The sequence below is a fragment of the Oncorhynchus nerka genome, linkage group LG18 (assembly GCF_034236695.1).
Source record: "Oncorhynchus nerka isolate Pitt River linkage group LG18, Oner_Uvic_2.0, whole genome shotgun sequence".
In the NCBI taxonomy this organism is placed as follows: domain Eukaryota; kingdom Metazoa; phylum Chordata; class Actinopteri; order Salmoniformes; family Salmonidae; genus Oncorhynchus; species Oncorhynchus nerka.
Window position 1 is genome coordinate 6310352 of NC_088413.1, and position 13619 is coordinate 6323970.

At 32.5% G+C, this 13619-nt stretch overlaps 1 protein-coding gene across 1 annotated transcript in view; it reads left to right on the plus strand.

The window, feature by feature from the left end:
* The window catches only part of LOC115120349 (protein Dok-7-like), a 58712-nt gene extending 45376 nt beyond the window's left edge, over window positions 1-13336 (plus strand). The window contains exons 9-12 of the mRNA XM_065004507.1: window positions 11086-11125; window positions 11648-11776; window positions 12850-13095; window positions 13179-13336. Coding sequence (XP_064860579.1) covers window positions 11086-11125; window positions 11648-11776; window positions 12850-13095; window positions 13179-13336 — 573 coding nt within the window. The remainder of the gene's footprint in view (window positions 1-11085; window positions 11126-11647; window positions 11777-12849; window positions 13096-13178) is intronic.
* Window positions 13337-13619: the final 283 nt, after the last annotated feature.

The window sequence follows — 13619 nt, forward strand, 5'->3', positions numbered from 1 at the left end:
TTAGTAGTTGGTGTAGTCAGTCTGTTAGTAGTTGGTGTAGTCAGTCTGTTAGTAGTTGGTGTAGTCAGCTTGGTGTAGTCAGTCTGTTAGTAGTTGGTGTAGTCAGTATGTTAGTAGTTGGTGTAGTCAGCTTGGTGTAGTCAGTCTGTTAGTAGTTGGTGTAGTCAGTCTGTTAGTAGTTGGTGTAGTCATTCTGTTAGTAGTTGGTGTAGTCAGCTTGGTGTAGTCAGTCTGTTAGTAGTTGGTGTAGTCAGTATGTTAGTAGTTGGTGTAGTCAGCTTGGTGTAGTCAGTCTGTTAGTAGTTGGTGTAGTCAGTCTGTTAGTAGTTGGTGTAGTCAGCTTGGTGTCGTCAGTCTGTTAGTAGTTGGTGTAGTCAGTATGTTAGTAGTTGGTGTAGTCAGCTTGGTGTAGTCAGTCTGTTAGTAGTTGGTGTAGTCAGTATGTTAGTAGTTGGTGTAGTCAGCTTGGTGTAGTCAGTCTGTTAGTAGTTGGTGTAGTCAGCTTGGTGTAGTCAGTCTGTTAGTAGTTGGTGTAGTCAGCTTGGTGTAGTCAGTCTGTTAGTAGTTGGTGTAGTCAGTATGTTAGTAGTTGGTGTAGTCAGCTTGGTGTAGTCAGTCTGTTAGTAGTTGGTGTCGTCAGTCTGTTAGTAGTTGGTGTAGTCAGTATGTTAGTAGTTGGTGTAGTCAGTATGTTAGTAGTTGGTGTAGTCAGTCTGTTAGTAGTTGGTGTAGTCAGTCTGTTAGTAGTTGGTGTCGTCAGTCTGTTAGTAGTTGGTGTAGTCAGTATGTTAGTAGTTGGTGTAGTCAGCTTGGTGTCGTCAGTCTGTTAGTAGTTGGTGTAGTCAGTATGTTAGTAGTTGGTGTAGTCAGTCTGTTAGTAGTTGGTGTAGTCAGTCTGTTAGTAGTTGGTGAGTCAGTATGTTAGTAGTTGGTGTAGTCAGTCTGTTAGTAGTTGGTGTATTCAGTATGTTAGTAGTTGGTGTAGTCAGTATGTTAGTAGTTATCCTGTATGGTTCAGTTGGTAGAGCTTGGTGTAGTCAGCTTGGTGTAGTCAGTGTGTTAATAGTTATCCTGTATGGATCAGTTGGTAGAGCTTGGTGTAGTCAGCTTGGTGTAGTCAGTGTGTTAATAGTTATCCTGTATGGATCAGTTGGTAGAGCTTGGTGTAGTCAGCTTGGTGTAGTCAGTGTGTTAATAGTTATCCTGTATGGATCAGTTTGTGTAGAGCTTGGTGTAGTCAGCTTGGTGTAGTCAGTGTGTTAATAGTTATCCTGTATGGATCAGTTTGTGTAGAGCTTGCAACACCAGGGTTGTGGGTTAGATTCTGGGCCAGCCATATGTAAAATATATCCAGCATGACTGTCAGTTGCTTTGAATAAAAGCTGCTGCTAAGGGGTGTATCATTTACATTTTACATTTAAGTCATTTAGCAGACGCTCTTATCCAGAGCGACTTTAAGGAATACCTAGGATAGGATAAAGTAATCCCTCTCACCCCCCCTCCCCCTGAAAAGATTTAGATGCACTACTGTTCCACTGGAGGTCATAAGGTGAATGCACCAATTTGTAAGTCGCTCTGGATAAGAGCGTCTGCTAAATGACTTAAATGTAAATGTAATGATTTACAAATTGGAATATATTGTTATGTTTTTGAAAAGGGTTCCTCTTTCATCTCTGCTGTGAGCGAGGAAGTGTGAAATATTCACCCACCATTTTAACCATATTAACGATCATTTATTGTTACAACAACAACAACATCTTACCATTTATTTCCTTGCCTTTTCTTTTCACATCTTTAACCATCCCCTCTGACCAAACAACACCTTCGTGTCCCAAAACGCCACCTTATTCCCTACATAGTACCTATTGTCCTGGTTTGGAAGTAGTGCACTTTATAGGGAATAGGGTTCCGTTTGGAACGGAGAACACAGTGTGTTCCCTCCTCCCGTCTGCTGAGCACTGAGAACTCATTAGATTAGCAGTCCTCACACCTCACCGTACTAATCAGATTAACAGTCCTCACACCTCACCGTACTAATCAGATTAACAGTCCTCACACCTCACCGTACTAATCAGATTAACAGTCCTCACACCTCACCGTACTAATCAGATTAACAGTCCTCACACCTCACCGTACTAATCAGATTAACAGTCCTCACACCTCACCGTACTAATCAGATTAACAGTCCTCACACCTCACCGTACTAATCAGATTAACAGTCCTCACACCTCACCGTACTAATCAGATTAACAGTCATCACACCTCACCGTACTAATCAGATTAACAGTCCTCACACCTCACCGTACTAATCAGATTAACAGTCCTCACACCTCACCGTACTAATCAGATTAACAGTCCTCACACCTCACCGTACTAATCAGATTAGCAGTCCTCACACCTCACCGTACTAATCAGATTAACAGTCCTCACACCTCACCGTACTAATCAGATTAACAGTCCTCACACCTCACCGTACTAATCAGATTAACAGTCATCACACCTCACCGTACTAATCAGATTAACAGTCCTCACACCTCACCGTACTAATCAGATTAACAGTCCTCACACCTCACCGTACTAATCAGATTAGCAGTCCTCACACCTCACCGTACTAATCAGATTAACAGTCATCACACCTCACCGTACTAATCAGATTAACAGTCCTCACACCTCACCGTACTAATCAGATTAGCAGTCCTCACACCTCACCGTACTAATCAGATTAACAGTCCTCACACCTCACCGTACTAATCAGATTAACAGTCCTCACACCTCACCGTACTAATCAGATTAACAGTCCTCACACCTCACCGTACTAATCAGATTAACAGTCCTCACACCTCACCGTACTAATCAGATTAACAGTCCTCACACCTCACCGTACTAATCAGATTAGCAGTCCTCACACCTCACCGTACTAATCAGATTAGCAGTCCTCACACCTCACCGTACTAATCAGATTAACAGTCCTCACACCTCACCGTACTAATCAGATTAACAGTCCTCACACCTCACCGTACTAATCAGATTAACAGTCATCACACCTCACCGTACTAATCAGATTAACAGTCCTCACACCTCACCGTACTAATCAGATTAACAGTCCTCACACCTCACCGTACTAATCAGATTAACAGTCCTCACACCTCACCGTACTAATCAGATTAACAGTCCTCACACCTCACCGTACTAATCAGATTAACAGTCCTCACACCTCACCGTACTAATCAGATTAACAGTCCTCACACCTCACCGTACTAATCAGATTAACAGTCCTCACACCTCACCGTACTAATCAGATTAACAGTCCTCACACCTCACCGTACTAATCAGATTAGCAGTCCTCACACCTCACCGTACTAATCAGATTAGCAGTCCTCACACCTCACCGTACTAATCAGATTAGCAGTCCTCACACCTCACCGTACTAATCAGATTAACAGTCCTCACACCTCACCGTACTAATCAGATTAACAGTCATCACACCTCACCGTACTAATCAGATTAACAGTCCTCACACCTCACCGTACTAATCAGATTAACAGTCCTCACACCTCACCGTACTAATCAGATTAGCAGTCCTCACACCTCACCGTACTAATCAGATTAACAGTCATCACACCTCACCGTACTAATCAGATTAACAGTCCTCACACCTCACCGTACTAATCAGATTAACAGTCCTCACACCTCACCGTACTAATCAGATTAACAGTCCTCACACCTCACCGTACTAATCAGATTAGCAGTCCTCACACCTCACCGTACTAATCAGATTAACAGTCATCACACCTCACCGTACTAATCAGATTAGCAGTCCTCACACCTCACCGTGTGTGTCATCAACGAGAACTTGTCAAACTCCGTGTGCTGTCAATAGAAGACAACTGATAGAAGAAGAGCAATGCCGTGGGTTTTTAATAACCAGACAATCACCTGAAGAAAACCTCTCCTTAAAAGAGAGAAGAGAGAGGGGGAGAGTGTGTTGTATTGTAGTAGAATGTGCTGTAGTATAATGTATTGGAGTATGATCTATTGTAGTATAATGTATTGTATTGTAATGTGGTGTAGTATAATGTATTGTAGTATAATGTATTGAAGAATAATGTATTGTAGTATAATGTATTGTAGTATAATGTGTTGTAGAATAATGTATTGTAGTATAATGTGTTGTAGAATAATGTATTGTAGTATAATGTATTCTAGTATAATGTGGTGTAGTATAATGTATTGTATTGTAGTATAATGTATTGTAGTATAATGTATTGTAGTATGATGTATTGTAGTATGATGTATTGTAGTTTAATGTATTGTATTGTAGTATAATGTATTGTAGTATAATGTGTTGTAGAATAATGTATTGTAGTATAATGTATTCTAGTATAATGTGGTGTAGTATAATGTATTGTATTGTAGTATAATGTATTGTAGTATAATGTATTGTAGTATGATGTATTGTAGTATGATGTATTGTAGTTTAATGTATTGTATTGTAGTATAATGTATTGTAGTATATTGTGTTGTAGTATAATGTATTGTAGTATAATGTATTCTATTGTAGTATAATGTATTGTAGTATAATGTATTGTAGTATAATGTGGTGTAGTATAATGTATTGTAGTTTAATGTATTGTATTGTAGTATAATGTATTGTAGTATAATGTATTGTAGTATAATGTATTGTAGTATAATGTGTTGTAGTATAATGTGTTGTAGTATAATGTGTTGTAGTATAATGTGTTGTAGTATAATGTATTGTAGTATAATGTATTGTAGTATAATGTGGTGTAGTATAATGTATTGTAGTATAATGTATTGTAGTATAATGTATTGTAGTATAATGTATTGTAGTATAATGTGGTGTAGTATAATGTATTGTAGTTTAATGTATTGTATTGTAGTATGATTTATTGTAGTATAATGTATTGTAGTATAATGTATTGTAGTATAATGTATTGTAGCATAATGTATTGTAGTATAATGTGGTGTAGGATAATGTATTGTAGTATAATGTATTGTAGTATAATGTATTGTAGTATAATGTATTGTAGTATAATGTGGTGTAGTATAATGTATTGTAGTATAATGTATTGTAGTATAATGTATTCTATTGTAGTATAATGTATTGTAGTATAATGTATTGTATTGTAGTATAATGTATTGTAGTATAATGTATTGTATTGTAGTATAATGTATTGTAGTATAATGTATTGTAGTATAATGTATTCTATTGTAGTATAATGTATTGTAGTATAATGTATTGTATTGTAGTATAATGTATTGTAGTATGATGTATTGTAGTATAATGTATTGTAGTATAATGTATTGTAGTATAATGTATTGTAGTATAATGTATTCTATTGTAGTATAATGTATTGTAGTATAATGTATTGTAGTATAATGTATTGTAGTATAATGTGGTGTAGTATAATGTATTGTAGTATAATGTATTGTAGTATAATGTATTCTATTGTAGTATAATGTATTGTAGTATAATGTATTGTATTGTAGTATAATGTATTGTAGTATAATGTATTGTAGTATAATGTATTGTATTGTAGTATAATGTATTGTAGTATAATGTATTGTAGTATAATGTATTCTATTGTAGTATAATGTATTGTAGTATAATGTATTGTATTGTAGTATAATGTATTGTAGCAAAATGTATTGTATTGTAGTATAATGTATTCTATTGTAGTATAATGTATTCTATTGTAGTATAATGTATTGTATTGTAGTATAATCTATTGTAGTATAATGTATTGTGGTATAATGTGTTGTAGTGTAATGTGTTGTAGTATAATGTATTATAGTATAATGTGTTGTATTATAATGTATTGTAGTATAATGTATTGTAGTATGATGTATTGTAGTATGATGTATTGTAGTTTAATGTATTGTATTGTAGTATAATGTATTGTAGTATAATGTGTTGTAGTATAATGTATTGTAGTATAATGTATTGTATTGTAGTATAATGTATTGTAGTATAATGTATTGTAGTATAATGTGGTGTAGTATAATGTATTGTAGTTTAATGTTTTGTATTGTAGTATAATGTATTGTAGTATAATGTATTGTAGTATAATGTATTGTAGTATAATGTGTTGTAGTATAATGTATTATAGTATAATGTGTTGTATTATAATGTATTGTAGTATAATGTATTGTAGTATGATGTATTGTAGTATGATGTATTGTAGTTTAATGTATTGTATTGTAGTATAATGTATTGTAGTATAATGTGTTGTAGTATAATGTATTGTAGTATAATGTATTGTATTGTAGTATAATGTATTGTAGTATAATGTATTGTAGTATAATGTGGTGTAGTATAATGTATTGTAGTTTAATGTTTTGTATTGTAGTATAATGTATTGTAGTATAATGTATTGTAGTATAATGTATTGTAGTATAATGTGTTGTAGTATAATGTATTGTAGTATAATGTATTGTAGTATAATGTATTGTAGTATAATGTATTCTATTGTAGTATAATGTATTGTAGTATAATGTATTGTAGTATAATGTATTGTAGAATAATGTATTGTAGTATAATGTATTGTAGTATAATGTGGTGTAGTATAATGTATTGTAGAATAATGTATTGTAGTATAATGTATTGTAGTATAATGTATTGTAGTATAATGTATTGTAGTATAATGTGTTGTAGTATAATGTATTGTAGTATAATGTATTGTAGTATAATGTATTGTAGTATAATGTATTCTATTGTAGTATAATGTATTGTAGTATAATGTATTGTAGTATAATGTGTTGTAGTATAATGTATTGTAGTATAATGTATTGTATTGTAGTATAATGTATTGTAGTATAATGTATTGTAGTATAATGTGGTGTAGTATAATGTATTGTAGTTTAATGTTTTGTATTGTAGTATAATGTATTGTAGTATAATGTATTGTAGTATAATGTATTGTAGTATAATGTGTTGTAGTATAATGTATTATAGTATAATGTGTTGTATTATAATGTATTGTAGTATAATGTATTGTAGTATGATGTATTGTAGTATGATGTATTGTAGTTTAATGTATTGTATTGTAGTATAATGTATTGTAGTATAATGTGTTGTAGTATAATGTATTGTAGTATAATGTATTGTATTGTAGTATAATGTATTGTAGTATAATGTATTGTAGTATAATGTGGTGTAGTATAATGTATTGTAGTTTAATGTTTTGTATTGTAGTATAATGTATTGTAGTATAATGTATTGTAGTATAATGTATTGTAGTATAATGTGTTGTAGTATAATGTATTGTAGTATAATGTATTGTAGTATAATGTATTGTAGTATAATGTATTCTATTGTAGTATAATGTATTGTAGTATAATGTATTGTAGTATAATGTATTGTAGAATAATGTATTGTAGTATAATGTATTGTAGTATAATGTGGTGTAGTATAATGTATTGTAGAATAATGTATTGTAGTATAATGTATTGTAGTATAATGTATTGTAGTATAATGTATTGTAGTATAATGTGTTGTAGTATAATGTATTGTAGTATAATGTATTGTAGTATAATGTATTGTAGTATAATGTATTCTATTGTAGTATAATGTATTGTAGTATAATGTATTGTAGTATAATGTGGTGTAGTATAATGTATTGTAGTTTAATGTATTGTATTGTAGTATAATGTATTGTAGTATAATGTGTTGTAGTATAATGTATTGTAGTATAATGTATTGTAGTATAATGTGGTGTAGTATAATGTATTGTAGTATAATGTATTGTAGTATAATGTATTGTAGTATAATGTATTGTAGTATAATGTGGTGTAGTATAATGTATTGTAGTTTAATGTATTGTAGTATAATGTATTGTAGTATAATGTATTGTATTGTAGTATAATGTATTGTAGTATAATGTATTGTAGTATAATGTGTTCTATTGTAGTATAATGTATTGTAGTATAATGTATTGTAGTATAATGTATTCTATTGTAGTATAATGTATTGTAGTATGATGTATTGTAGTATAATGTATTGTAGTATAATGTATTGTAGTATAATGTATTGTAGTATAATGTATTGTATTGTAGTATAATGTATTGTAGTATAATGTATTGTAGTATAATGTGTTCTATTGTAGTATAATGTATTGTAGTATAATGTATTGTAGTATAATGTATTCTATTGTAGTATAATGTATTGTAGTATAATGTATTGTATTGTAGTATAATGTATTGTAGTATGATGTATTGTAGTATAATGTATTGTAGTATAATGTATTGTAGTATAATGTATTGTAGTATAATGTGGTGTAGGATAATGTATTGTAGTATAATGTATTGTATTGTAGTATAATGTATTGTAGCATAATGTATTGTATTGTAGTATAATGTATTCTATTGTAGTATAATGTATTCTATTGTAGTATAATGTATTGTAGTATAATGTATTGTATTGTAGTATAATCTATTGTAGTATAATGTATTGTGGTATAATGTGTTGTAGTGTAATGTGTTGTAGTATAATGTATTATAGTATAATGTGTTGTATTATAATGTATTGTAGTATAATGTATTGTAGTATGATGTATTGTAGTATGATGTATTGTAGTTTAATGTATTGTATTGTAGTATAATGTATTGTAGTATAATGTGTTGTAGTATAATGTATTGTAGTATAATGTATTGTATTGTAGTATAATGTATTGTAGTATAATGTATTGTAGTGTAATGTGGTGTAGTATAATGTATTGTAGTTTAATGTATTGTATTGTAGTATAATGTATTGTAGTATAATGTATTGTAGTATAATGTATTGTAGTATAATGTATTGTAGTATAATGTATTGTAGTATAATGTGGTGTAGTATAATGTATTGTAGTTTAATGTATTGTATTTTAGTATAATGTATTGTAGTATAATGTGTTGTAGTATAATCTATTGTAGTATAATGTATTGTAGTATAATGTATTGTAGTATAATGTGGTGTAGTATAATGTATTGTAGTATAATGTATTGTAGTATAATATATTGTAGTATAATGTGTTGTAGTATAATGTATTGTAGTATAATGTGGTGTAGTATAATGTATTGTAGTTTAATGTATTGTATTGTAGTATAATGTATTGTAGTATGATGTATTGTAGTATAATGTATTGTAGTATAATGTATTGTAGTATAATGTGGTGTAGTATAATGTATTGTAGTTTAATGTATTGTATTGTAGTATAATGTATTGTAGTATGATGTATTGTTGTATAATGTATTGTAGTATAATGTATTGTAGTATAATGTATTGTAGTATAATGTATAATGTATTGTAGTATAATGTATTGTAGTATAATGTATTCTATTGTAGTATAATGTATTGTAGTATAATGTATTGTAGTATAATGTATTGTAGTATAATGTATTCTATTGTAGTATAATGTATTGTAGTATAATGTATTGTATTGTAGTATAATGTATTGTAGTATGATGTATTGTAGTATAATGTATTGTAGTATAATGTATTGTAGTATAATGTATTGTAGTATAATGTGGTGTAGTATAATGTGGTGTAGTATAATGTATTGTAGTTTAATGTATTGTATTGTAGTATAATGTATTGTAGTATGATGTATTGTAGTATAATGTATTGTAGTATAATGTATTGTAGTATAATGTGGTGTAGTATAATGTATTGTAGTTTAATGTATTGTATTGTAGTATAATGTATTGTAGTATGATGTATTGTTGTATAATGTATTGTAGTATAATGTATTGTAGTATAATGTATTGTAGTATAATGTATAATGTATTGTAGTATAATGTATTGTAGTATAATGTATTCTATTGTAGTATAATGTATTGTAGTATAATGTATTGTAGTATAATGTATTGTAGTATGATGTATTGTAGTATAATGTATTGTAGTATAATGTATTGTAGTATAATGTATTCTATTGTAGTATAATGTATTGTAGTATAATGTATTGTATTGTAGTATAATGTATTGTAGTATGATGTATTGTAGTATAATGTATTGTAGTATAATGTATTGTAGTATAATGTATTGTAGTATAATGTGGTGTAGGATAATGTATTGTAGTATAATGTATTGTATTGTAGTATAATGTATTGTAGCATAATGTATTGTATTGTAGTATAATGTATTATATTGTAGTATAATGTATTCTATTGTAGTATAATGTATTGTAGTATAATGTATGGTATTGTAGTATAATCTATTGTAGTATAATGTATTGTGGTATAATGTGTTGTAATGTATTGTAGTATAATGTATTGTAGTATGATGTATTGTAGTATGATGTATTGTAGTTTAATGTATTGTATTGTAGTATAATGTATTGTAGTATAATGTGTTGTAGTATAATGTATTGTAGTATAATGTATTGTATTGTAGTATAATGTATTGTAGTATAATGTGGTGTAGTATAATGTATTGTAGTTTAATGTATTGTATTGTAGTATAATGTATTGTAGTATAATGTATTGTAGTATAATGTATTGTAGTATAATGTGTTGTAGTATAATGTATTGTAGTATAATGTATTGTAGTATAATGTATTGTAGTTTAATGTATTGTATTGTAGTATAATGTATTGTAGTATAATGTATTGTAGTATAATGTATTGTAGTATAATGTATTGTAGTATAATGTATTTTAGTATAAAGTATTATAGTATAATGTGTTGTATTATAGTGTAATGTGTTGTAGTATAATGTATTTTAGTATAATGTATTATAGTATAATGTGTTGTATTATAGTGTAATGTGTTGTATTATAATGTATTGTAGTATAATGTATCATAGTATAATATGTTGTATTATAATGTATTGTAGTATAATGTATTTTAGTATAAAGTATTATAGTATAATGTGTTGTATTATAGTGTAATGTGTTGTATTATAATGTATTTTAGTATAATGTATCATAGTATAATGTGTTGTATTGTAGTATAATGTATTGTATTATAATGTATTTTAGTATAATGTATCATAGTATAATGTGTTGTATTATAAAGTATTCTAGTATAATGTGCTGTAGTATAATGTAATATATTGTCTAATATTTGTTCTCTTTCTGTTCCATTTTAGACAAACAGCCCTTCACATTCAGGGCTTTCCCCAACACCAGGTCTGTCTGTGTGTCTTGTCTCTGTGTCTGTCTGTGTATTTACACCATTATTCTCATGTAACATTGTAACTAAATGATATATATTCATTAACCTGTCTAATGGCCTGTATATATTCATTAACCAGTCTAATGGTCTGTATATATTCATTAACCAGTCTAATGGCCTGTATATATTCATTAACCAGTCTAATGGCCTGTATATATTAATTAACCAGTCTAATGGCCTGTATATATTAATTAACCAGTCTAATGGTCTGTATATATTCATTAACCAGTCTAATGGCCTGTATATATTCATTAACCAGTCTAATCGCCTGTATATATTCATTAACCAGTCTAATGGCCTGTATATATTCATTAACCAGTCTAATGGCCTGTATATATTAATTAACCAGTCTAATGGTCTGTATATATTCATTAACCAGTCTAATGGCCTGTATATATTCATTAACCAGTCTAATCGCCTGTATATATTCATTAACCTGTTGCTGATAACCTTCATTACTGTCCTACATTTCTCAGATCCACCACCCCAGTGTAGAGAGGTGGTGCGGGGTGAGGCGGGCCTCTCTCACCCTCTAGAACCCTCCTATTCACCCCCACCTCCCCACGGCACGATGACGCCAAGCAGACAGACCTCAGTCTCTGGCGGTGAGAGCAATGCATCCTGGTTGTTGTTTTTTTTTTTTTACCAACATGACATGATCTACAAGGTTTAGTCTTTTTATCTGTTAAAATACCTTTTCATGTGGACATGTCCTTCGTCGTGTGGGTTTGAAAATACGACTGTTGATTAATCGATAGGTTGCTAATATCGCTACATCCATTTAATTAAACTTGATTTAAATGTACATTTGACATTGCGGGACACTTTACATGTTGTCCTGCTCACATCATTATATTCTGTTACTACGGTCCTCGACTGTCTGTCTGTCTGTCTGTCTGTCTGACTGTCACATCATTATATTCTGTTACTACGGTCCTCGACTGTCTGTCTGTCTGTCTGTCTGTCTGTCTGTCTGTCTGTCTCTGTCTGTCTGTCTGTCTGTCTGTCTGTCTGTCTGTCTGTCTGTCTGTCTGTCTCTGTCTGTCTGTCTGTCTGTCTGTCTGTCTGTCTGTCTGTCTCTCTCTGTCTGTCTGTCTGTCTGTCTGTCTGTCTGTCTGTCTCTGTCTGTCTCTCTGTCTCTCTGTCTCTCTGTCTGTCTGTCTGTCTGTCTGTCTGTCTGTCTGTCTGTCTGTCTGTCTCTGTCTCTCTGTCTGTCTGTCTGTCTGTCTGTCTGTCTGTCTGTCTGTCTGACTGTCTGTCACATCATTATATTCTGTTACTACGGTCCTCGTCTGTCTGTCTGTCTGTCTGTCTGTCTGTCTGTCTGTCTGTCTGTCTGTCTGTCTGTCTGTCTGTCTGTCTGTCTGTCTGTCTCTGTCTGTCTGTCTGTCTGTCTGTCTGTCTGTCTGTCTGTCTGACTGTCTGTCTGTCTGTCACATCATTATATTCTGTTACTACGGTCCTGCTTCCCCTGACTGACTCTCTGTCATACTCCCAGGGAGTGTCTGTCTGTCTGACTGAGTCTCTGTCTGTCTGACTCTGTCATTGTCCCAGGGAGTGTCTGCCTGTCTGTCTGACTCTGTCATTCTCCCAGGGAGTGTCTGTCTGTCTGTCTGTCTGTCTGACTCTGTCATTCTCCCAGGGAGTGTCTGTCTGACTGACTCTGTCATTCTCCCAGGGAGATTCTTTAAGTTTCCTCCGGATGCTTCTGCCATGATGATGTCATCAGTCCTGGACAGGCGTCACCACACCGACCCCAGTGTGAACTACGTCAACATCCCCGTTAGCCCTGCGGCTAAAGCTAACAGAGCTGGCAGAGAGCTGCTGTACATGGAGCTGGATCTACAGCCAGAGCCCTACGGTGGTCCAGTTTCCACCAACATCACTGCAGCGAGGGGTAACCCTGTGCAGCTGCGCAGACCCAGTAAGAACACCAACCCCTCTCAGATGGCCATTTTAGATAGGTGTTTACGGCTCTCCATGTTGGCTCATGTGTTTTGCTGGCAGTTTGGCTGGCTGACTGGTTTGGCTGGCTGGCTGGCAGGTTGATTGGCTGGCTGGCTGGCAGGTTGATTGGCTGGCTGGCAGGTTGGCTGGCAGGTTGGCTGGCAGGTTTGGCTGGCAGGTTGGCTGGCTGGCAGGTTGGCTGGTCTGCTGTCCCTTAGCTCAAATCTTGCCCTCTATCCCAAATGGCACCCTATTCCCTAAGTAGTGCACTACTTTAGACCAGAGCCCTATGGGCCCTTTAACACTAGACAATAGGGTGCTGTTGACTCTGGCTGTTTCCTAGCTGTCTAAAGTCCCTTTTCTCATCCCATTTCCTTAATTCCTTCAGACGTCCAATAGGTTTTGACTTAGTGATGCTTCAACTCTTCTGTTGTAGTCTGGAGGAAATTCATTATAGACTTAGACGGGCTTAGTTATGGGAGAAGAGAGCGACTGAGTCCC